The sequence below is a fragment of the Neovison vison genome, chromosome 6, assembly GCF_020171115.1.
Source record: "Neovison vison isolate M4711 chromosome 6, ASM_NN_V1, whole genome shotgun sequence".
Classification (NCBI taxonomy): Eukaryota; Metazoa; Chordata; class Mammalia; order Carnivora; family Mustelidae; genus Neogale; species Neogale vison.
This window is the reverse complement of record NC_058096.1, coordinates 203001859-203027861: the sequence shown is the minus strand read 5'-3', so window position 1 is coordinate 203027861 and position 26003 is coordinate 203001859. Positions and strand designations below refer to the sequence as shown.

At 40.2% G+C, this 26003-nt stretch overlaps 1 protein-coding gene across 15 annotated transcripts in view; it reads right to left on the bottom strand.

Moving 5' to 3' along the window:
* PBRM1 (polybromo 1) overlaps nucleotides 1-26003 on the bottom strand; it is a 127317-nt gene that overhangs the window by 6793 nt on the left and 94521 nt on the right. For 6 of the 15 annotated variants that reach the window (XM_044253407.1, XM_044253409.1, XM_044253408.1 and 3 more), the window contains 5 exons: nucleotides 10135-10318; nucleotides 9138-9348; nucleotides 8308-8509; nucleotides 4718-4882; nucleotides 1192-1347 (listed from right to left, as the gene is read on the bottom strand). In XM_044253407.1, coding sequence (XP_044109342.1) covers nucleotides 1192-1347; nucleotides 4718-4882; nucleotides 8308-8509; nucleotides 9138-9348; nucleotides 10135-10318 — 918 coding nt within the window. The remainder of the gene's footprint in view (nucleotides 1-1191; nucleotides 1348-4717; nucleotides 4883-8307; nucleotides 8510-9137; nucleotides 9349-10134; nucleotides 10319-26003) is intronic. The other 9 variants (XM_044253416.1, XM_044253418.1, XM_044253417.1 and 6 more) reach the window with 3 other exon arrangements.

Here is a 26003-nt window from a genome sequence, read left to right as displayed (position 1 = left end):
TCACACACGGGCCACCATTTCTATAGGAAGCACCCAGTCCCATAAACGTTTCCTCCTCAGTACATCTGGATCAAACCTGTGTGTGGAGTTCTGGCCACTCTCTAAACAACAGTCACAGGAGTGTGGCTAGAGGCTCTAGGCCAAGCCCCCAGGTTCACTCGCCCTGCACACTGCTTGGGTGACCCTCTAGAACTCCGAACTCTGTATAACCCACTACTGGTGTAAGCAAATCTAACATTCTACATTTTGTCATCTGGGCCAGGCCGTTAGTGGATATTCTGGATAATGACCAAATGTTATTCTAAGTTATCTTCAGGTCACATTCCCTCCAACTAGATTATAGCTAAAGCCCAGCTCTTTTGCATAAGATGGCAATTAATATGAATATGGGAGCCTGTGATTTTCCTTTCACAGTATTTCAACTTACTAATTATAAAGTAAACCTCTAGTTCTTCCTGAACTCCATTTATGTATTTTCACATGGAATAAATTCTGAGATTCTGTGACAGCTACATTAGTGTCTGCAGCCAGTAGGGTGGGGTGCTGGTGCTCTTTAAAATGTTACATCATACTTCTTAGGGGACTCACAGACAGAAAATGTGTTGGTTGCAAATTTGTTCCCTCCCTTTTTGTTCCTGGAATGACTGACTGAAGGATTTCTTCATCATCACTGATGACTCTCCAATCCCCTTAGAAGGGCTGTTTGAGAAGCAGGAGATGAAGAAGGATTCTATGCAGAAGACAATCCTTCAGTAAGAACTGAACCTTCCTTCAGAGGAAGAATTGCACTCAGGACCAAAAGTGCTTTCATATGGGACTTGGAACTAGCAATTTGGGAAACTTCATTCACTGATAATGAGGGCATGGCCTTCTAGGCTGTATTTGGCTTTCTGAGCACATGTCAGATTGTCTGAGTGGTGTGCGAGCATGCCTTCTGCCCCGTGGTCTGCTTAGTCTGGTCTTTGCCATGTGTCCTGCGCCGCCGCTAGGCAGTCAGGTGCCTGAGGGCACAGGTGCTGAGCTGCCTGCTTAATACACAGGGCAGGCCCTGCTGCTGGCAGCCCTGGGCTTCTCAGTGAGGAAAGGGCTGGCCACAGTGGGCAGCAGCTACCTCCTGGAACAACTGGCTGATGGAGGAAAAAAGAGAATATGAAGATGAGATTAATGAGTGAATGAGGATGAAGTTCTTACCCGGTGGTGGGATGCCCGGGAGGCCGGGCACACCTGGCGGAAGATGGTGGGGTGGAGGCCCCCCAGGGTGAAGTGGCTGCATGCTGCCCATGCTAACAAGGCCATCAACTGGGCCCTGCAAAGGTGGAAGGCCTGGCGGATAGCCACCCATCATGCCTTGAAGGACACAACAAATTTCAGACATGCATCATTAACATGCAACATGAGCTAAGTAATACCAACCCCCCCCACATGCACTACCAATGAATAAAGCGCCCTTAGTACTGCATGATATAACGGCAATTAGTGCAATTATTTTGTTGCAATAATGAACAAAATAAAAAGTTACAAATATGAAATCCAACATCTGTGGATGAATTAGTACTTAGTATATTATTATTTGTAGTTATCTTCCCTGGGATAAATACGCTGCAAGTTTTCGGTTAAATAATAATAAAGAGGAGTTCTAGTAACAGCCTTCCCAAGGTCATGATTATTGCAAGCTGTTCAAACAGAGTGACCAGTTCTGCGACTGCGATTCTAATTGATCAGTAGAAACCCCATCATTCCACTCTGCCCACACTCATATGCCTGTCATGGGTACACATGAGGGGAAACTGGAATGGAGGGAGATGAGGCGCACAGCCCTGATCACAAAGCATGGTTCTCCAGCTGGGGGCGGGGTGGGTGGGGTCAAAAGTTTTTCAAGGCTTCCCCCTCCCTTCTAGCCCCACTACTACTGGTAAAAACGGATCATGCTCAGCCTTGAGCTGGGGAACAGAGAAGAGCCATTACAATGGATGATGTTTCATCTTTAGATCTCAAAACAGGTAAAATAAAGATAAAACCTAAACCCTCCCAAGCCAAACTAAGCCCAGGTCACTTGGTAGCGGGCACGCAGACCTCAGAAGGAATGGCTGGAGAATCAGGCTCTGCTGGCATGAGAAAATGCAATTGTTACTTCTGTGTCCGAATTCACATAAAGCCCTCACATAAACCTTCAGTTAACAGGGAACATTTTAAATGAGGTACAGAACTTCTGTGAACAGAGGTTTTTATTCCTTTATTTTCAAAGTGCATCCTCACAACACAAAATAGTTTCTCCTGGCTAGGGAAGAGTTTCAAGAAACAAGTATTTTTGGCAAAAGGAGTGAAAGGAAGAAAATAATTTCAAAATGTCAAAAACCCACCTAGCAAAAGACCTTTAAAGCCACAGGACATTTTTTTAAGCAAGAAAAACAACTTGACTCTTCTAGGATTTGAAATGATCACAATAAACAGTACATAAGACTACCCCCAAAATGCAATCACCTTTGGTCACAGCTTCTTGCACAAAGGGAGGCTTGAGGGACTGGAGCCAAAGCTCGTTTTTATAAAATACTCTTTGTAGAGGGACCCTGGGAAACAGTGGGAAACTCCACATTCTAAGGATTTTACTCTTTGACTTTCCCTCAAGGACTGTTTGAAAGGTGTTTGTTTATAAAAGTTTATTTAGTCTTTTGAAGCTGTAAAATTACTGAAAATTCTGAGATTGCTTCAGCCTGCTTCATGAGTCATATCTAAGCTGACTGAAAAACTTCCACAAACCAGTAAAGTGAATTTTAAATAATAATACTTCTATGCATGAAACAGGATTATGAGTTTCATTTTTTTTTTTAAAATGAGAGTTCAGGGAGTAAAAACTACTTTTGTACAGACACTCATCTTAAACATAGGAAATCAAAGCTACCAAACGGCTTCTTAACCACGCTACCAGAGACAGCTTTTAGGGACAAGTAGGTGGGAGTTTAAGAATGTCGGGAGGCTTTGCTTTCAATTACAAAAGCCCATCTGAACGCAGCCCTCACAGGCTGTGGTTGAAGAAATTATTAAGATCTGAAAGACATGACACTTGTCTTCATTAAACTGTACTTTGGCACTTATTATCCCAGTCACATGTGTTCAAATGAGCTTTAATGCTTGTAAGCAAAGCTGGTCTCAGACAGCAACAAGGCTACGACTTGGGCCCTAAGCAATCTGTAAACCCATGAAAAATCACCCTCTCAACTGAGAAGTTCCTGCTGTGGACCAAAGACTATTGCCTGTAGAGACTGCTTGCTTACCCTTCACTCCCATGGCCCAGAATCTGGGCAACACATGCTTAATAATGGAGCAGGGTCTTTCTTGAAGGGGTCGTACCCTCCTCACCCATCAGAGCGCTGTGATGTTATTCCCCAACAGGGAGCTAAAATGCTGCAGCTGCTGTGTTTTAAGGTTTTTAGCTGTTTGAATTCATTTTGGTAATGTGTCCCCGGGCTTTTTAGTCAAGGGCACAGTGCTACAAGATCACGTATCAAACAGAACAAAACAGGATGTCAAGGAGGGAATTCTAACTTTCAAAGTCCCCATGTTCAAGGCCTGATTTATAAAACCCTCTGGAACCCCATTAACCAAAATGGGCCATGGAATAGAGCAGGCGATTATGAGATTTGTTAGATCAACGTCAGTTACACTGAAAGTACTGAAAAGCCATGATTCAGATGTGCTCTGGCGAGTGCAACTGCTGAGCTCAGCGACAGTGCATTTGAGAACTTGCCATCACAAAAGGTAGGAGCGACAATGGAAAAGTTATCCTATGCTACTCTTCCTTAAAAAGCAAATAAAAAAAGCAAAAACAAAAACAGCATCCCAATGAGCCTTGCCTTGAACAACACTGTCTGGACTCCCTGCAAAAGAGGTCAGACCGCTTGCTTAAGAAGACACTCAGGTGGTTTGAATGGATCTCACCAGGCTTAGGGAGATCACAAAGGAAGGACCCGAGAAGCGGTCTGCACTGGAGACAGGTCGGACAAGGATACTCAATTCAAGAATAGCCAAATTTGCTATGGCCACCAGAACCAGAGACAACACACACAAGCAAACCACATTCATCATTTTCTTTTCTTTTTTTAAAAATATGTGACTGGGATACTAACAGAAAATGCAGTTTAATGTAATTAAATAGAAAAGCATTACAGAGTGGGCACAATGAATTGAATAAGGACTTTGTATTCCACTTAGCAGTCATGCACGTTAGTGACCAAGAAAGGATTTACAATTCATTGTCAAAAATCCTTTTAAATGGCCAGTCTCTTAAGGATGGCTGCAGCAGAACAAGGCAAACTGAATACTGGAATGAGAGGGGAGAATCGACATCACCTGAATGCTAGTTTTGTGTTTTCTCTTGCGAGTCCCTCCAGAACGGAATTCAGGGTCTGTTTATGCTTCCTGCTCTAGCGCTCTACATCAAGCGCAGTCTAGGGTGGGATATGTCGCCAGACCATGCCCACAGCCAGGCTAGAGCTGCTCCCTACCAATCCCCAGGGCTGGGCCCAGGGCCCATTTCTGGGGCAGAGGGGAGGCATTGCCCATATGGGATAGGCGATATTAAGGACAACATGGACGACTTCAAACTTTGACTCTGCCATGAGAAAAGCCTAAAGACTGTGGCCTACTCCTCATTGGAGAAAAAAAAAAATGAAGGAATTTCTTAAAAGTGGAAAAAAATGGTCTTAGCTCCTGTTTTTACCTGCAACAGGTGTCAACTGCTGATTGAGCATCCCCATTGGTGTTGGTGGTGGCACCACCCCCATGAGAGCCCCCACAGGGGTGCCTGCTCGGGGAGAAGCACTCGGCTGCTGTTGCTGTGCTGCTCGCTCTCTCTCCTGCTGCTCAGCAACTTTAGCTGCCCGCTCTGTAAAGGCATTTCAGATTTTCAATTCTGTTTTTAACCCAGGAATTCAAAATACCATCCATTGCATTCAACAGGACTAGTAAAAACACAGGCAACAGTTCTGTCTCAACGGAAGGAACAGTAGATGACTAGTCTCAACACAGGAGGAGTCGGGCCGATTTCACTTGGTAACCTAGAGTCCAGCTTTCCTATCCCATCTTGAGAACTGGTCTGCAAAGATTTCAAGAATGTTAAGACTGCAACACACATTCAGAAAGCACAGGTTTTATTTAAACACGTCAGCAGCGAAACCAACGTGGTTAATCTCACAAGGCACCCTGAAGATGAGAAGCGCTGCCATTATTCTAGTATTAATAGCATTACAAATTATTCATAATTTCAACATGAAGCAATTCCATGGCCCATTATAATTTTTGGCACAATTGTTACTTACACTACTTTCCTGATTCCTTGCACCCAATTTTACTATGATTTGAGGACTCTTGTCATTAGTGTCATGGGGTTTAGCAGCTGAAGAAAATTAACTCTGTAAGGGAAAAGTAGCTTACTGCCTCCTCCACAAGGTTTTAGGGAAAATAAACACTACTTTCTACATCCTAATTAAGCCAAGAGGTCATGTTTAATAAACCCCAAGGGAAAAATACTCCAGGCTACAGTCATTCAAAGCAGGGAATATGTATACACATATGAAGCAATGGACATGTACTGCCAGAAGCAGGTTTCCTGAAGCTGAGCAGTTCAATAGTGACCATAAATTATCCTAAATCAGCAAAAGTTCCAAGAATTCACTCTTATTTCATCCAAAATGCAAGAGGAGCATTTGCTTGTGCCAGTTCTGGGCTGTGGAACACACCTTGCTATGTCTCTTACGCCTTTGAGCTGTTCTGTCCTGTACCTCCATAGCCAGTAGTCCCCAACAATCACATTCCCAGTCTTTTTAGGAGTTAACAGCCTGGACCCTTTCTAGAAAACTCTAGAAATGTGTATTCCCCACACACCCACAATACAGGGCTTATACTGCTTCACTACTCATATAAAGGAAAGCCTCCTTACTCCTCACAGGGCAAACTGAGGCTGGGAGACAGGTAGTGACTTGTCCAAGGCTACAGAGAGAACCAGCAACATGTGGTCCTGACTCATGATAGCACATTCCGCTGCCACACATTAACCCTCCAACATGGAACTCAAAAGATACTGTTGGCTGATCGAAGGAGTGGAAAATAGCTTGAGATCCCATGGCTTTAAAGAGAATCAAGAAGCAACAGCTCCAGTCCTCTGTTAGTGTATAAGAATGTGAAAGTCAAGCAAGTCAAAGCTTCCTAGGCTACGACAGAGTTGCCGGATAGGCAAGTCATCACTCACTAACACTGTCCCAGTTTACAGATCCTCTGTAAAATGAGCGTGAGGGGACAAAGGACAACTGAACAACCCATTTCCTTGTGCTAGCAGTAAAAAAAAACACTTGAATGACCTAGACCCCCACATCAAACTCCAGTATTTTCATTACACAAATGACAGTAAAATGGGAGAGCAAAAAAAAAGTTGAAAAAAGAAAAATTCAGATTTGTGCATCAGATACAGGACTGGCTACCTATAGGCTCTTTCCAGGAAGTGCCCAAGGGGCTATGTTGGAAAAGAGAATTGTTAAATGAAGCCAGCCAAACTCCAAACTCTGGGTTTTGAATTCAAAACCAAATTGGGTTTTGGTCACAACAACAAAAGTTCAGATTTTGTTTCAGACAGACACTGCTGAATTATACACAACTCATCTCACTCGGTTTTCCCTGAATTTCAGACTCCCCTTGGATATGGGAGACTTTCCTAGAAGCCATCATTTCTCACTCTCTTCAGCCCTGCTCGAGTGTTTTTACTTTTACACTACATCCAGACACATCTGTCTTTCTTGTTCACATTCTAAATAACCAGCCACAGAGTATGGGCTTCATTTGACTTAGACGGGGCTTTACACCCAAGTGAGCTTCATTTCCAACGCTCCTCCAGTGGAGTGATATCTTTGGTCTTAACTATCATTAAGGTCAGAAATATCAAAGCTCTATAAACTTGGACATTCTCCCCCCGCCCCCAAAGTCTGAGGTTCTTATGGAACTGACTAGCGTTTCTTAAAGAGAATTCTGCAAATTATTTGTTCTTTATGATAGTAGAAGGTATTATATGAATACTTGGTCAAGTTTCAGAAAATGCCAGGTGAAAAAAAACAGGTGTTTACTGTAGGTCTTAAAGACTTTAATGTGGGAATATGCACTGTAAGTTTCCAAGAGTGAAAGTGTCTGGAGTACTTCTCAAACTGGTTTTGCCACAAAGGTTTTTCTGGCTAACATCTTGTAGGATTAGGATTCTGCAGAAAATCTTTGGGGAAGCCTGTCAGCTAATTTTATAATTATCAACTGATATAAGTGAAAGGAATAAAATCTTTGAAAAAAAATTTTTTTGGAAACACCATAAACTTTAATAAAGGAGGCAGCCCTAATTAATTTCTTTATGTTTCCTAGAAAATAATGGATTTAGCCAAGAAGCGTTATGGTTGACCACAGTGGTGAAACACTGAGAGATAGCTCTAAACTGGCAAAATGAACTATCACATACAATACCAAATGGAAAAATATAGCTCCAAAGGCAAGAGTACTGCCTAAGCTAATGTTCATTACTCATTTATTAAAGGTATGCCTGACATTAAAAAACAAAAACAAAAAAAAAACCCAAAATCTCTCTCAAGTACTTGTCCCTAAAGGCTAAGAACCACCAAATCCTTAAATGATAGCTCATGGCCCAAAATGATTTAATTATAGAGTAAAAGGAAAATGAAGGCGATTGAGCTTTATCAGAGACTTCAAGTGCCTTAAAAGTAGCTACAAATGCAGACGTAGTACAGGCCAGGACTGGCCTAGGAAACCAAGCGCTTTCAGCCAAGCCTCAGCCTGGAGTTTAAACGTGTGGCTTATCAAGAGCCATAATAGATCCTAATTTTGAAAGCCCCCTTTCAGATGAATTTTAACCAAAATTCTAATTTAATATACTAATTTAATATCTAATTTAATAATTTAATATGATTGTACAAATCATTCCCCAGCTCAACACATGTGTGCTTACAGGACTCAATGAAAGAAGAAAACCATGCAAATTTTAATAGCAAAATATTTGTTTGAGAAATTTTTTGGGAAAAAGAAACAAAACGAAACAAAACAACACCCCACCAGGATCAAAGGCCAAGTCAGGGTCAGTGCTTGCTCGGTCAGGACAAGGCTGGCATTTAAACTGCTGGATGGGAGCCATTTCAGACAGTCCCCAACACAAAGTTCATGTGCAAGTGGTAAGAACAAGAGAGTAAAACCTATCTATGCACGTGCATTCCTGAAAACACCCCCTTGCTTAGAAAACTGAGATAGTTGCGCCTAGTTTCTATTTACCTTCATATTCTGCTTTCTTGGCTGTCTCAAGGTTTCTCCATTCTGTCCCCACCAGTCGGCTGAGCTCCCCAAAAGAGTAGTCTGGGTGCTGGGCCTTAATCACAGCTCTCATCTCACTGCTGAACAGGATGTAGCCACTCATGTTGATTTTCCGTTTGGAGCCTTCCTTCTTTGCACTGCCTTTGGCAGACTTTGGGGTAGACTGTAAGACAGAAAGCTCTTATAGCGCATCAGAACATCGCATTTGATTAACTGCTCAAGGTTTCTGGAAGCCAGGAACATGTGATTCAATAGTTACTGTTCTGTAGACATGTTTAACTTAGAGCTGGCCATTTCCTTGGTCTAAAAAGTTCTTCCTTGCCGCTTACCATATAAGAAATAAATGAAAGTTTCACTGAATTCCATGACTGTAATTTGTAATGATGACCTCACAATTATGTCTTGGGAAAATTCTGAATGAGGAAAAAATACGAATAGGGATCACCTCCACCCAGATGAGGGTCTATAGGAGAGAGAATGGAAAGATATGAGCAGTAAAAGCTAGGGTAACAGGGCGATGCCACTCTTCACTGCTCTCCTTTAACACAGGGCAGGGAGAGCATTCTAACTTAATGTGCCATTAAAAATAGTTATCTATGCACATTTTAAAAAGACAAGAAATTAAAAATTTTTCTTAGTGGCATCAAGAAAGAAAAAAAATCAGTTCCTTCCTGCAGAATTGCAGGCTGAAGCTCACATATGTGGGGGCTAGATGTCTCCTTCCTTTGGCTTGAGCGTGCTATGAACCAAAGCTCAGACTAAGACAAGTAACAGGAACTTGTCACCGTCACCTGTGGGGGTGTGTAGGGCATGAGATCCAGTTCACTGGCCAGGGGGGTCTGAAGTTGAGGTAGAGAAGGAGGCTCAATGACTTCACTATCCTCTTCTCCCATCTCTTCAATATCATCATCTCCACCTTCTAACTCAGCAAATTTAGCTTCCAGCAACTGGATCTTCTTTTCCAACAAAGGCGAGGGCTCTTTCTGAGGAACAATTGGTTTTCTAAAAGAAGTGAAATAATAAATAATAAATAAATAAAATCCCCAAACACCATTCCAGGATTCATCAGAAAGCAACACTTTGGTTTAAGATTTAGAAGACTTCCTGGGGCATCTGGGTGGCTCAGTTGGTTAAGCGTCTGACTCTTGGTTTCAGCTCAGTTCATGGTCCTGGGAGTCATGGGATTGAGCCCTGAAGCTGGGCTTTGCACTCGGTGCAACAGGGCTTTGCACTCAGTGCAGTCTGCTTGTCCCTCTCCTCCTGCTCCTCCCTGTGCTCTCTCTCTCATAGGTAAATAACAAAATTATAAAAAAAAAAATTTTTCTGCAATCTGCAATGTATATTCTAAATCAGCAAATGAAAGAACTTAAATGTGTATTTATAAAAGTCACATGTACTCATGGATGTTTGTATTTTAAAGGGTAGCGCTGAATACCCACAAAAGTACTGGGTCCAAAGTTGGGATCTAGTTGCCCATATAATACAGTGAAAAGAATTTTCATACTGTGGAACTAGGCAATCTTTTAACAGGCTATAAACCATATTCAAGGACTCTGCCTCCATATTAAAATTACTGGAGTCCATGTCTAGGGCAGTTACCACATCTCAGCAGATTAGGATGATTTTCCTTTAATTTTTAGCTGAATTAATATTTTGTATTTGAAATGTATACTCTTCTAGTTTAAGACCTAAGAAAAATAAAAAACCACTATGGTCTACACGATTTTGATATTAGTTTTCCTATTAAGAGCTAAAGTGCTCTTTTCTCTTTTGTTTTTCAAACTTTACCTGAAGTAATAAATCTCATCATCTACCACTTTAGCAGAGAGTGAAAACCTCTTCAGTCCCTTGAATTTCTTCATCTGTTTGTCACTCTCGTTGTAGCGGCTCTCACAAAGCAGAATGTCATTTTCTGGTATTTCAGTTGGCCTGCAGGAGAGGAAGTCCTTGAATGACAACACAGCACATTTTCCTGAAAGACAGATTTGAGGGAAATTAAAGGAGTGAACTGTGGCTATAGCTAACAATTATTTTAAAATTTTTATTATTTTTGAATGAATACATTCACATGATTCAAAAGTCAGATATAAAAGGTATACACAGGTGTAAGGATAAGTGTGCAAATCAACAGATTAAAAGTCTAGATATGAATCCATACAACTGGATTTTTACAAGCAATGGGTTATTGACAAGGATGCCAAGATAATTTGAGGTGGGGGAGAAAGAGTCTCTTTAACACACAGTGCTGGGACAAGTGAATTTCCATATGCAAAAGAATGGAGTTGGACTCCTATCTCATACCATATACAAAAATGTAACTCAAAATGGATCAAAGACCCAAATGTAAGACCCAAATGTAAGAGCTGTAACATAAAACCCTTAGAAGAAAACATAGGTATGAATCTTTATGACGTTCTATTAAGCAATGGTTTCACAAATGTGACATCCAAATCGTAAGCACTCAAATAAACTGGACTTCATCAAAATGAAAAACTTTTGTGCTTTAAAGCCCACGCTCAAGAAAGTGAAATGGCAACCCACAGAAGAAGTATGTGTAAATCATATTTCTGGTAAAAAAAGTCTGGCATCCAGAGCATACAAAGAACTCCTATAGCTCAACAATAACCAAACAACCCAATTATAAAACAGGCAAAGGATCTGAATAGACATTTCCCCAAAGAAGATATACAAACGGACAATACACACATCAAAAAAAGCTCAACATCATTAATCATTAGGGAAATGCAAATTGAAACTACAATGAGATACCAGTTGATACCCATTAGAATGGCTATTACATTAAAAAAATAAACCAGAAATGGGGCACCTGGGTGGCTCAGTTGCTAGGCATCTGCCTTTGGCTCAGGTCATGATCCCAGGGTCCTAGGATTAAGCCCCGCATTGGGCTCCCTGTTCAATAGAGGCCTGCTTCTCCCTCTCCCTCTTTCACTCTCCCAGCTTGTATTCCCTCTCTCTCTGTCAAATAAATAAATAAATCTTAAAAAAAAAAAAAAAAACAGAAAAATATTAAGTGTGGACAAAGATGTGGAGAAATTGGAACCTTTGTACATTGCTGGTGGGAATATCAAATAGTGTAATTGCTATGGAAAACAGCTTGGCAGTTTCTCGAAAAGTTAAACAGGGGCGCCTGGGTGGCTCAGTGGGTTAAAGCCTCTGCCTTTGGCTCAGGTCATGAACCCAGGGTCCTGGGATCGAGCCCTGCATTGGGCTCTCTGCTCAGGAGGGAGCCTGCTTCCTTCCCGCTCTCTGCCTGCCTATCTGCCTACTTGTGATCTCTGTCAAATAAATAAATAAAATCTTAAAAAAAAAAAAGTTAAACAGATTGCTATATAATCTAGAAATTCTATCTCTAGGTAAATATCCAAAAAGCTGAAAATAACAACTCAATGACACTTGTATACCAATGTTCACAGCAGCATTACTCACAACAGTCAAAAGGCAAAAACCACCCAAATGGCCATCAACAGATGAATGAACAAAATGTTATATATACATATAATGCAATATTACTCAGCTTTAAAAGGGAATAAAATTCTGATACATGCTATACCCTGGATAAACCTTGAGAAGATAATGCTAAGGTGAAATAAGCCAGACACAAAAGGACAACTATCACATGATTTCACTTACATGAGCTACCTAGAATAGGCAAAATTCATAGAGACAGAAAGCGGAACAGGTATTACCAGGAGCTGGGAGAAATGGGTAGTTACTGCTTGCTGGGCACAGAAGTTTCTGTCTGAAAGATAAAAGTTCTAGAATTGAACAGTGGTGATGGTTGCATAATATCGTCAAGAGACTTAGAATCACTGAACTGTACACTTAAAAAATCGTTAAAATTCAAGGTCTAGCAAGCTAGTGGAGGAGTAGGAGATCTAAATTTCATTTGGCCCCAGGAATTCAACTAGACAGTTACCAAAGCATTCCAAACACCTACAAACTCAACAAGAAATAGAAGAGCAGCAACTCTATGAACAGAAAAGTCACCGCTCTCTGGGAGGCAGGATGTGACAAGTGAATCTGAGGTGATAAAAGGAAAGAGACTACGGCACGAGGTGGGGGGGAGCCTCTGTCAGCTGGCTCTCAGCAAGTGAGAGAGTTGCGGAGCATAAAATCAGAACTTTCCTAAGTCTGCTCCACTGAGGGACGTCACTCCAGTGGCCAGGTTGGGGTAGAGCCCTCGCTGGAACAGTGTGGTCTCAGGTCCTGCACGGTCGCACAAAGATCGGGGGTGTCTGTGGCAGAGCTGCCAGGTATCAGAGCAGGGAAGCTGGCGGCAGAGATGGAGCTGAGCAGTGGGCTCTCAGCTCGGGGTTACCTTAAACTGTGATCCAAGGCACAGTTGGACCACTGCTCTTTGAGCAAGGACTCCACAAGTGGCAGATCCAGGGAGACCCACCTCCTTCCTCCTCCTGGAGGAGCGGTGCAGGAGTACACAGCAGGAATCTGCTGGGTTTGGAGACTCCAAACAGTGCCGTGCGCCAGAGATAGAAACGCTTAGTCTGGGAGTGCTGCCGGAGACCAGGGAGACGGGAGGGATTGACTGTTTTTCTCTGAGGGTGCACTGAGGAATGGGGCCCTGAGCTCTTGGCTTCTTCAGGCTGGAGATTGGGAGGCTGCCATTTTCGTTCCTGTTCTCCAAAGCTGTACAGAAAGCGTTCAGGGAACAAAAGCTCCCAGAGCAAACCTGAGCAGATTACTTAGCCTGGCTCCTGGCAAGGGTGGTGCAATTCCGCCTCCGGCAAAGACATTTGAGAATCACTGCAATAGACCCCTCCCCCAGGAGATCAAAAAGAACATCCAGCCAAGACCAAGTTCACCGATCAAAGAGAACTGTGGAACTCCAGAGATAGGGGAATACAACACATAGAATTCATGGCCTTTTCCCCCATGATTCTTTAATCTTCCAAAGTTAATTTTTAAAATTTTATTTTTTTCTTTCTCTCTTTTTAAAAAATTTTTCTTCTTTCCTTTACCAACCAACTTCTTATCAATTCCTTTATAAAAATCTTTAATTTTCATTTTTATAGTCATATTCTACCTCTTCATTGTATTTAACCTTATTCTTTGTAAATATATAAGTTTTTCTTTCTTTAAAAGTTTGGGGTGCAGTTTCTTCTAACAGACCAAAATATACCCTAAATCTTGTTCATAGCTTTGTTCTACTCACCTGCCTGATCGTATTTTTTTTTAAATTTTTCTTTCTTTTCTCAACCAACTTCCTATCAATTCCTTTTAAAAAATCTTTTTAAGTTTTCATTTTTACAGTCATATTCCATCCCTACACTGGATTTACCCTTATTTGTGTGTTTGTGCGTGTATGCATGTACATATATACATACACATGTGCGCACATGCGTGCGCGTGCGCGCACACACACATATGTATATTATAACCAGTTTTTTTTTTCTTTAGATATTGGGAGGCAGTTTCTTCTAACAGACCAAAATACACACAGAATCTAGTGTGTGGCTCTGTTCTATTCACTAGCCTGATCATATTCTTTTTTCTGCCCCCCCAGGGTTTCAGGTCTCTTCTGATTTGTTTAGCATATATTTTTTTGGGGTTGTTGTTACCAATTTAGCATTTTGTTATCTCATTCAGGTAGTCAGGAAAAAATGACTAAACAAAACTCACACCTCAAAAAGAAAGAACAAGAAGTGGTACCAACTGCCAGGGACCTATCAACATGGACATTAGTAAGTTGTCAGAACTAGAGTTCAGAATGACAATTATAAAAGATACTAGCTGAGCTTAAAAAAAGCATAGATGATAGAGACGACAGAGAATCCCTTTATGGAGAAATAAAATCTAACCAAGTCGAAGTAAAAAAGGCAATTGATGACATACATGCAATCAAATATGGAGGGTCTAACTGCTAGGGTAAATGAGGCATAAGAGAAAATTAGAAGTATAGGAGACCAAATGATGGAGAATAAAGAAGCTGAGAAAAAGAGAGATAAACTACTGGATCACAAGGGGAGAATTCAAGAGATAAGTGATACTGTAAGATGAAACAGTATTAGAATAACTGGGATACCAAAAGAAGAAAAAAGAGAGTGGGGAGAGAAGATATATTGGGGTAAATTATACCAAAGAACTTCCCTAATTTGGGGAAGGAAATGGGCATCAATATTCAGGAGGCAGAGAGAACCCCCCTCAAAATCAATAAAAATAGGTCAACACCCTCACATCTAACAGTAACACTTACAAACGTCAGAGACAAAGAGAAAATCCTGAAAGTAGCTCAGGAGAAGAGGTCTATAACCTACCACAATAGAAACATTATATTGGCAGTAGACCTATCCAAAAGAGACCTGGCAGGCCAGAAAGGGCTGACATAATATATTCACAGCATATTTTTCTCGAGAAAAATATGCAGCTAAGAATACTACATCCAGCTAGCTGTTATTGAAAAGAGAAGGAGAGTTTAAAAGCTTCCAGGACAAACAAAAACTAAAAGAATTTGCAATAACCAAACCAGCCTTACTAGAAATATTGAAAGGGGTCCCCTAAACAAAAAGAGAGCCTAAAAGTAACATAGACTAGAAAGGAAGAGCAAAAATATACAGTTAACAGTCACCTTCAGGCAATACAGTGGCACTAAATTTGTATCTTTCATTACCCTGAATATAAAGGGGCTAAGTGCTTCAATCAAAAGACAAAGGGTATCAGGTCAGATAAAAATATTAGACCCATTGATATGCTGTCTGCAAGAGACTCATTTTAGACTCACAGACACCTCCATATTTAAAGTGGGGAGTGGAAAACCATTTATCATGCCGACAGACATCAAAAAGAAGGCTGGGGTGGCAATCCTTAGATCAGACAAATTAGATGTTAAACTAAAGACTATAATAAGAGATGGGGAAGGACACTATATCATACTTAAAGGGTCTATCCAACAAGAAGATCTAACAATTGTAAATATTTATGCCCCCAACATGGGAGCAGTCAATTATATAAGCCAATTAATAACAAAATCAAAGAAACAGATTGACAATAACACAATAATAGTAGAGGACTTTAACACTCCTCTCACTGAAATGGACAGATCATCTAAGCAAAGGATCAACAAAGAAATAAGGGCTTCAAATGACACACTGGACCAAATGGACTTCACAGACATATTCAGAACATTCCATCCTAAAGCAACAGAATACATATTCTTCTCTAGTGTATACAGAACATTCTCCGGAATAGATCATATCCTGGGTCACGAATCAGGTCTCAACCAGTGCCAAAAGACTGGGATCATTCCCTGAATTTTCCAACCACAGTGCTTTGAAACTTGAACACAATCACAAGAGGAAAATTGGTAAGAACTCAAATACATGGAGGCCAAAGAGCATCCTACTAAAGAAGGAATGGGTCAACCAGGAAATTAAAAAAGAATTAAAAAAACTCCTGGAAACAAATGAAAACGAAAACGCAACGCTTCAAAATCTTTGGGACACAGCAAAAGTGGTCCTTAGAGGAAAGTATATAGCAGTACAAGCTTTTTCCAAGAAACAAGAAAGGTCTCAAATACATAGCCTAACACTACACTTAAAAGAGCCAGAGAAAGAATGGCACATAAAGCCTAAACCCAGCAGGAGAAGAGAAATAATACAGATCAGAGAAGAAATCAGTCAGATACAAACCAAAAGAACAGCAGAACAGATCAATGAAACTAGGAGCTGTTCTCTGAAAGAATTAATAAAACTAATAAACCCCTAGTCAGACTTACCAAAAAGAAAAGAGAAAGAACCCAAATAAGTAAAATCATGAATGAAAGAGGAGAAATCACAAGAGCACCTGGGTGGCTCAGTTGGTTAACCGTCTGCCTTGGGTTCAGGTCATGATCCCAGGGGTTCTGGGATGGAGTCCCACATCGAACTCCTTACTCAATGGGGAGTCTGCTTCTCCCTCTCCCTCTGCTGGCTCCTTCTGCTTTTGCTCTCTCACTCGTGATCTCTCTCTCTCTCAAATAAATGTACAAAATCTTTTTTAAAAAAGGAAAAAACTAGGGCACCTGGGTGGCTCAATGGGTTAAGCCCCTGCCTTCCGCTCAGGTCATGGTCTCAGGGTTCTGGGATCGAGCCCCACATCAGGCTCTCTGCTCAGCAGGGAACCTGCTTCCCCTTCTCTCTCTGCCTGCCTCTCTGCTTACTTGTGATCACTCTGTCAAATAAATAAATAAAATCTATCACAACCAATACCAAAGAAATACAATTATAAGAACATATTATAAGCAACTATATGCCAATAAATTAGACAATCTGGAAGAAAAGGATGCATTCCTAGAGACTATACACTACCAAAACTGAATCAGAAAGAAATACAAAACCTGAACACACCCATAACCAGAAAGGAAATTGAAGCAGTAATCAAAAATCTCCCAACAAACAAGAGCCCAGGGCCAGACGGCTTCCCAGAGGAATTCTACTAAACATTTGAAGAAGAATTAACACCTATTCTTCTGAAACTGTTCCCCAAAAAATAGAAATGGAAAGAAAACATCCAAACTCATTCTATGAGGCCAGCCTTACCTTGATCCCAAAACCAGACAAAAACCCCATCAAAAAGGAAAATTACAGACCAATATCCCAGATGAGCATGGATGCAAAAATTCTCACCAAAATACTAGCCAATAGGATCCAACAGTACATTAAAAGGATTACTCACCATGACCAAGTGAGATTTATTCCAGGGCTGCAAGATTGGTTTAACATCTGCATATCAATCAATGTGATACAGTACGTTAATCAAAGAAAGAATAAGAACTATGTGATCCTCTCAACAGATGCAGAAAAAGCATCTGACAAAGTACAGCATCCTTTCTTGATCAAAACTCTTCACAGTGTAGGGATAGAGGGAACATATCTCAATATCATAAAAGCCACCTATGAAAAACACACACTGAATATCATTCTCAATGGGAAAAATCTGAAAGCTTTACCCCTAAGGTCAGGAACACCACAGGGATGTCCACTATCACCACTGCTATTCAATACAATACCAGAAGTCCTAGCCTCAGCAATCAGACAGCAAAAAGAAATAAAAGGCATCTGAATCAGGAAAGAACAAGTCAAACTCTCAGTCTCTGCAAATGATAGGATACTTTACGTGAAAAACCCAAAAGACTCCACTCCAAAACTGCTAGGAATCAGGAATTCAATAAAGTGTCAGGATGCAAAATCAATGCAAAGAAATTAGTTGCATTTCTATACACGAGCAACAGGACAGAAGAAAGAGAAATTAAGAAGTTGATCCATTTACAACTGCACCCAAAACCATAAGATACCTAGGAATAAATCTAACCAAAGAGGCAAAGAATCTGTACTCAGAAAACGATAGAATACTCATGAAAGAAATTGAGGAAGACACAAAGAAATGGAAAAACGTTCCATGCTCATGGATTGAAAGAAAAAATATTGTGAAAATGTGTACGCTACCTAGAGCAATCTACACATTTAATGCAATCCCTATGAAAATACCATCAACTTTTTTCACAGAAATGGAATAAATAATCCTAAAATTTGTATGGAATCAGAAGAGAGGCCAAATAGCCAGAGGAATGTTGAAAAAGAAAAACCAAGCTGGTGGCATCACAATTCCAGACTTCAAACTCTATTACAAAGCTATCATCATCAAGACAGTACGGTACTCACACAAAAACGGACACATAGATCAATGGAACAGAACAGAGAGCCCAGAAATGGACCTTCAACTCTCTGGTCAACTAATCTTAAACAAAGCAAGAAAGAATGTCCAATGGGAAAAAGACAGTCTCTTCAACAAATGGTGTTGTGAAAATTGGACAACCACTGCAGAAGAATGAAACTGGACCATTTCCTTTCACCACACACAAGAATAGACTCAAAATGGATGAATCCATCAACATCCTTGAGGAGAACACAGGCAGCAACCTTTTTGACCTCAGCCACAGAAACTTCTTCCTGGATACATCACCAAAGGCAAGGGAAACAAGAGCAAAAATAAACTATTGGGGCCTCATCAAGAGAAAAAGCTTTTGCACAGCAAAGGAAACAGTCAACAAAACCAAAAGACAACTGACAGAACAGGAGAAGATATTTGCAAACGACATATCAGATAAAGCGCTAGTATCCAAAATCTATAAAGAACTTAACAAACTCAACACCCAGTAAAAAAAAACCAAATAATCCAGTCAGGAAATGGGCAGAAGACATGAACAGACATTTCTGCAAAGAAGACATCCAGATGGCCAACAGACACGTGAAAAAATGCTCCACATCACTCAGCATCAGGGAAATACGAATCAAAACCACAGTGAGATACCACTTCACACCAATCAGAATGGCTCAAATTAACAAGTCAGCAAACGACAGATGCTGGTGAGGATGTGGAGAAAGGGGAACCCTCCTACACTCTTGGTGGGAATGCAAGCTGGTGCAACCACTCTGGAAAACAGGATGGATGTTCCTCAAAAAGTTGAAAATAGAGCTACCCTATGACCTAGCAATTGTGCCACTGAGTATTTACCCCAAGTGATCTGAAGGGGCACATGCACCCCAGTGTTTATAGTAGCAATGTGCACAATAACTGAACTATGGAAAGAGCCTAGATGTCCACTGACAGATGAGCGGATAAAGATGATGTGATACACACACACACAGGAATATTATGCAGCCATAATATAATGTATAATAATACATTATACATTAATAAAAATTAAATTAAAAGAAATGGTTAAAATGCTTTATCTTATATTATGTATTTAACAATAAAAAATGGTAGCATGTTGTTTACAGTTTTACACCTAAATTTTGTTGTAAAATAATGTATCTTGAGGATTACTGCTGGTATTAACACATTGTGTTTATTGAAACCAGTTCCCTTTTGATGGATATTTAGGTTGTTTCAATTTTTTGCTCTCCTACTGAAACTGAACAATGCTGATATAAGCAATTTAAGACATCTATCACTTTGTGTATGTGTGAGTCTATTTGAGGTATAAATTTCTAGAAGTATAAAAGCTGGGTCAAGGGTATGTACACTTTAATTTTTATTATAGGTATCATCAAATTATCTTCCATAGAGGTTGTGTTCATTCATGAATCCACAACAAAGTAGACAAATGCCACTTCCCTATGTTCCTGTCAGCCAGTAACATTGGAATCTTTGACAATTTTATAGGTAATTAAAAAAAAGAAAAGAACATGTGGGTACTTTTAACTTGTATCTCTCTAATGGCTGAGGTCAGGCATATTTTCATTTAAGAACCACTAGTAGGGGGCACCTGGGTGGCTCAGTGGGTTAAGTTGCTGCCTTCAGCTCGGGTCATGATCTCAGAGTCCTGGGATCGAGCCCCGCATCGGGCTCTCTGCTCAGCAGGGAGCCTGCTTCCTCCTCTCTCTCTGCCTGCCTCTCTGCCTGCTTGTGATCTTTCTCTGTCAAGTAAATAAATAAAATCTTTAAAAAAAAAAAAAAAAAAAAAGAAGAACCACTAGTAGGGGCACCTGGGTGGCTCAGTGGGTTAAAGGCTCTGCCTTCAGCTCAGGTCATGATCCCAGGGTCTTGGGATCGAGCCCCACATTGGGCCCTCTGCTCAGCAGGGAGCCTGCTTCCTCCTCTCTCTCTCTCTATGCCTGACTCTGCCTACTTGTGATCTCTTTCTGTCAAATAAATAAATAAAATCTTAAAAAAAAAAAAAGAACCACTATTAACTACTGTCTGCTTATCCTTTGCCTATTATTCTGTTCGATATCAAGCTTTTTTAACTGCTTTATAGAGACTCTTCATATATGAAAGGTGATCTATGATATACATTTCTAATATTTTCCCAAAGTTATCATTTATCTTTGTTTCTGCCAGTTTTGGTTATGCACACATTTTCAACTTTTACAGCTGAATGTATCTGTCTTTTCCTGTATGGGTTCTAGGTTTTATGTCAAAGGTTATCAAAATTTCTTTCCCATCACTTCTTTTGGTATCTTTGCAGATTCATTTTGTTTGTTTAAATCTATAATTTATCTGGGAATTTATTCTGAAATTGATGTGAGGGAGGAATACAATCTTGTTTCTTTCCAAATGTCTACACTGTTTCCAAATACCACTTAGAGAAAAATCCATCTTTTCCCACTTATCTATGATGCCACTTTTATCATATTAGTTTATCCTTGGGTCTACAGCTAAACTTTCTATTCTATTCAAATAATCTGTTTACTGAAATATAAATAATTTAATTATTTTTAAAATTACTTTATTTAAAGTAAGCTCCATGCCCAATGTGAGGCTTGAACTCATGACCCTAAGGTCAAGAATCCCACACTCTACCGACTAAGCCAGCTAGGCACCCCAAATAACTTTAGTTATTATTAAGTTATAATGTTTTAATATCTGGTAAGGACAGACCCTTACCCCTAACATGCTTTTCAGAATTTTCCCGATTTTGTTTCTCTCTGATACTATTTTTTAAAAATTTAAAATTTTTTTAATAAACATATAATGTATTTTTAGCCCCAGGGGTACAGGTCTGTGAATCGCCAGGTTTACACACTTCACTGCACTCACCACCGCACCCCCCCCCAATGTCCATAACCCCACATCCCTCTTCCGACCCCCCTCCCCGCAGCCACCCCCAGTTTGTTCTGCGAGATTAAGAGTCTCTTATGGTATGTCTCTCTCCTGATCCCATCTTGTTTCATTTATTCTTTTCCTACCCCCCAAACCCCCCATTTGCATCTCCACTTCCTCAAATCAGGGAGATCATATGACAGTTGTCTTTCTCTGACTGACTTATTTCGCTAAGCATAATACCCTCTAGTTCCATCCACATCATCGCAAATGGCAAGATTTCATTTCTTTTGATGGCTGCATAGTATTCCATTGTGTATATGTATGTGTATGTGTGTGCATATATATATATATGCACATACTTCTTCTTTATCCATTCATCTGTTGATGGACATCTAGGTTCATTCCATAGTTTGGCTATTGTGGACATTGCTGCTATAAACATTCAGGTGCACTTGCCCCTTCAGATCACTGTATTTGTTATCTTTGGGGTAAATACTCAGTGGCACAATTGCTAGGTCATAGGGTAGCTCTATTTTCAACTTTTTGAGGAACGTCCATCCTGTTTTCCAGAGTGGTTGCACCAGCTTGCATTCCCACCAAGAGTGTAGGAGGGTTCCCCTTTCTCCACATCCTCACCAGCATCTGTCGTTTGCTGACTTGTTAATTTGAGTCATTCTGATTGGTGTGAAGTGGTATCTCACTGTGGTTTTGATTCGTATTTCCCTGATGCTGAGTGATGTGGAGCATTTTTTCACGTGTCTGTTGGCCATCTGGATGTCTTCTTTGCAGAAATGTCTGTTCATGTCCTCTGCCCATTTCTTGATTGGATGATTTGTTCTTTGGGTGTTGAGTTTGCTAAGCTCTTTATAGATTTTGGATACTAGCCCTTTATCTGATATGTCGTTTGCAAGTATCTTCTCCCATTCTGTCAGTTGTCTTTTGGTTTTGTTGACTGTTTCCTTTGCTGTGCAAAAGCTTTTGATCCTGATGAAGTCCCAATAGTTCATTTTTGCCCTTGGTGATATTCCTAGGAACATTTGGGTTTTCCACATATAGTATCATATCATCTGTGAAGAGTGATAGTTTGACTTCTTCTTTGCCGATTTGGATGCCTTTAATTTCTTTTTGTTGTCTGTCCCTGACACTATTTTAAAAATCAGTTTAAGTCCCAACTTCTTCACAAGAAAATTCCTATTGGTACATCTCATAGGATCACGTTAAAGAGTAACTTAGAGAGAATGAAATCTCTATAATGTTCTGACTTCTTATTCAAGTACACAGTATGCTTTTCAGTTTGTTCAAGCATTCCTTTGTAAATGCATCAAGAGTGGCACACCCGGTGGCTAAGTCCATTAAACATCTGCCCTGAGCCCCAGTCATGATCCCAGAGTTCTGGAATCAAGTCTCACATCCGGCACCTTGCTCAGTGGAGAGCCTTTTTCCTCTTCCTCTGCCTGCCCCTCCCTTTCCTTATGCTCTCTTTCCCTCTGCAAATGAATAAATAAAAATCTTTAAAAAAATGCATTAAGAGGAGCAGTTAAAAACTTTCATTATACAGGTAGGGCACATACCTTGTTAAATTTATCCCAAGGTATTTTATCTTATTAATAATTATTAAAAAAATTTTTAAGTGCTTTTTATTTAAGTGATCTTCACACACAATGTAGAGCTCAAACTCACGACCCCAAGATCAAGAGGCAGATGTTCTACTGCCTGAGCCAGCCAGGCGCCCCATTATTGAATCTCTTAAGGCAGTTGCTATATTATCCATGTTGTACTCAACCATCTCACTTCTCTTATTGTGTGAAGTAATTCCAAGCTGATCTTCCTGAATTATCACATTCTTAACTTCCTCAGTGTAGACTTTGTTTCTTCTACCCATGCTGACTAGTACTTCCACAACACGATTAAATAAGAGGAATATGGGCACCCCTCATTTTGTTCTCAACCTTAACACTAGTGTTCACAGTTAATAACTTATTAAACATTAACATGCAAAACACCTAAAACATGTAAAAATAGGTCAGAAACATTTCAGAAGCTTAAAACAGCTGTGATTACTATCACTGCCTTAGATTTACACACAAGCACTTGAATTACACAATCTAAAGGCTTTTCAATTAAGAGAAGGCATAGTTACCATTTTCCATAATTTACAGAAGGAAAAATAGAGATTTGGAAAAGGTAAAAATTATGCTCACAGCTAAAGAGTAAAACTGACTAGTAGCCCTGGAATGGATATGGTCTCTCTGTGTCCTGACCTGGGGTTCCTACCAGGCCCTGACAAAACATGCAAAGACATCCTGGCTTTTAAGCCCAGGAACCTTCACTTAATAAAGCATACAAAACTTATAAAAACCTGCTGGACTCTAACTGGAACTATAATGAATTGATATACCAAATATGGGGAGAAGTGACTTCTTTAAAATACTGAGTTTTCCCGCTATAAAGACAATGAATCACTTCATTTATTTAGGCATTCTTTAAATCCTTTCAATCATTTTCTCATAGGGTGTTTTTTTTTTTCCCTCTAAGTAGGTGCCACACCCAGTGTGGAGCCCAAAGCAGGGCTTGAACTCATGACCCTGAGATCAAGACCTGAGCTGAGATCAAAAGTCAGATGCTTTATTGACTGAGCTATTCAGGCACTCTGATTCACATGGTTTTTTGGTGTGTGTGTGTGTGTGTGTGCGCGCAGGAGTCTTATACATCTTTTTTAAAGATTTATTCCCAGGTATTTAAGGTAAACTGTATGTTTTAAAAATTCAACTTTCTAACTGCTCTTTGATGATAAATATATAGATAATCTTGATATTTCCTTTTATTAATTCTAATAAAAAATTCTATTATGAAGAAAACAGAACCAGCAAATAAATTAGGAATTGGCATGTTTCAGGAACCCAGGTTCCTGGGAATTTTACAATCCAAGTGCCCAAGGATGGAGGCAGTTTCTGTCAGGTGTGGCCATGTTCATTCCCAAAAGCAAATTCTCTGTGGCTGTTTAATTACCATATAAGTTACTGAAGACAATGAACAAAAATCATATGTATAACAGCAAAACAGGACTAAGTGAAATATGCCCCCATCAGGTCTATAAAAATGTTATACCTCACTCACCTAATTATCTTTAAAACTTTTGTTCCAGGGAGACAAAGATGAGATTTACATTCAACACTGTGTACAGTTAACACAATAAAATTATAAAACTTCTAAAGCTTAAATACCTTAAATTGTTGCTCTCCACAGAAACAAATTAGTTAAAAAAAAAATCTGCCTCCTTGCATGTGAAAGTCAATATAAATCGTAACCAAAAAACCCACATTTTCTTCCTAAGGGGTGGATACTGAAATGCACAAGGTAGGCTGAAATTCCCTTTTGTGACCACTAGACGCATTTCCGTTTGGGGTTTACCTCAAGAGAAAGTAACCATGCATCTCACTGTATGGCTGGTATCCTGCCTAATAATACTGGCACCTCTTTTCACTCTCCACAGTGTTCCAGCTGGCTACAAACCAAGAATCCAAACACCAGTACAGAAGCAGAAGCGAGAAGACCTAGGCTTTAGTTTTGGCCAATGTATTAGACAGTAACTTCACTTTTCTGAGAATGACAGCCCCTTTTGTACAGGGTCACGGTGAAAAATAAAGATGATCCTGGATATGTAGTTTATAAACTACAGAGTGCAACACATTTGAATAGGTAGCTATAAAAAGGATGGTGTCGGTGAAAATAGTCAAGGAGGGGGATCCAAGGGCCATTCTCTCAGAATGACCCTCAGAAACAATGTTTCTCAGAAACAGTGTTTCCTCAGAAACAATGGAAAAGAAAGGAAACATTCTGTTTCCTCAGAAACAATGAGGAAAGCCATCAGAAACTGTCAGAATCAACATTATCAGAACACTGGGAAACAGCCAAACTACATGAATGCTTAATCAAGAAAAAAAGTGACTGCAAGTAAGCAGGAGAGCTTTGTGGCATTTTAACTTACTCTTGCCTCATCCCCCTCACTCTCCTCTGGTTCAGCAGCAGTCAGGAAGATGGCAGCCCATACTCCTAGTGTGAGTTTCTGGTGCTGGAAGGAGCAGAGCATTCTCCAAAGAATTTGGGTGCCTGTTTTGACCAACATGGGTGGCTTCCTGAGGGACTAACACAAAGGGTTTGTCTTTATTTCACCTAACTTGGAATCTCATGGCAGAGAAGTGGCTATGGTACTTCTGTTGAAAACATCTGAAGGCAAATGAACCAGATGGTGCCAGTTGGAACAAAGGTTATCAGTTGGGGCAAATAGTACAAATGTGAAAAAGCCTGGCAGAAAAAGCTGGGCAGTGAGATACTTTGGGGAATGAATAAGAGTTCTGAAAAGCTTCCACATATCCGGGGGAATATGAAAGCCACGCACGTGCCATGGGCAGGATACATGCTCAGAAAAGACCCAAAAGCCCTAAACTCTCACCTCTGGCTGACCGTCAAACCCTGTGCAAGGGGACGCAAAGGCAAAGGCAGAGTTGTAAACTTCAGGCCGAGGGATGAAAGTGTCTTCCAACACAGACACAGCCTCAAGCTGCAGAGATTGGGAATTTTGTTTGTTTGTTTAATCCAAGCATTTAAGAAGATTTCTATTAAATCATTAGCTGACCATAAGCTAACAGATCAGAGACGTCAGTGACCACACACAACAGCAAAAACAGTTTAAATGAGCAACTAAGACCCGTAGTAAGCTGTAACAATAAAGCCTGAGAAAAGGGGAGAATTCGGTTTCCAGAGGTATCACAGTATGATATTCAAAATACCCAGTTTTCATAAAAAATTACAAGGCCATGCAAAGAAATAAGAAAGTACGGTCCATTCACAAGATAAAAAGAAATGAACAGAAACCATCCCAAAGAAAGCCCAGACACTGGACTTATGAGGCAGACACTTTACAGCAACTGTCTTAAATATGCTCAGAGAGCTAAAGCGAACTATGGACAAAGAACCAAAGGAAATCAGAATGCTGACTCAACAAATAGAGACTATCAAGAATAAGACAGGAACTGAAATGCCTAAAAAGAAACGCTGGAGCTGAAGGGTGCCTGGGTGGCACAGTCAGTTAA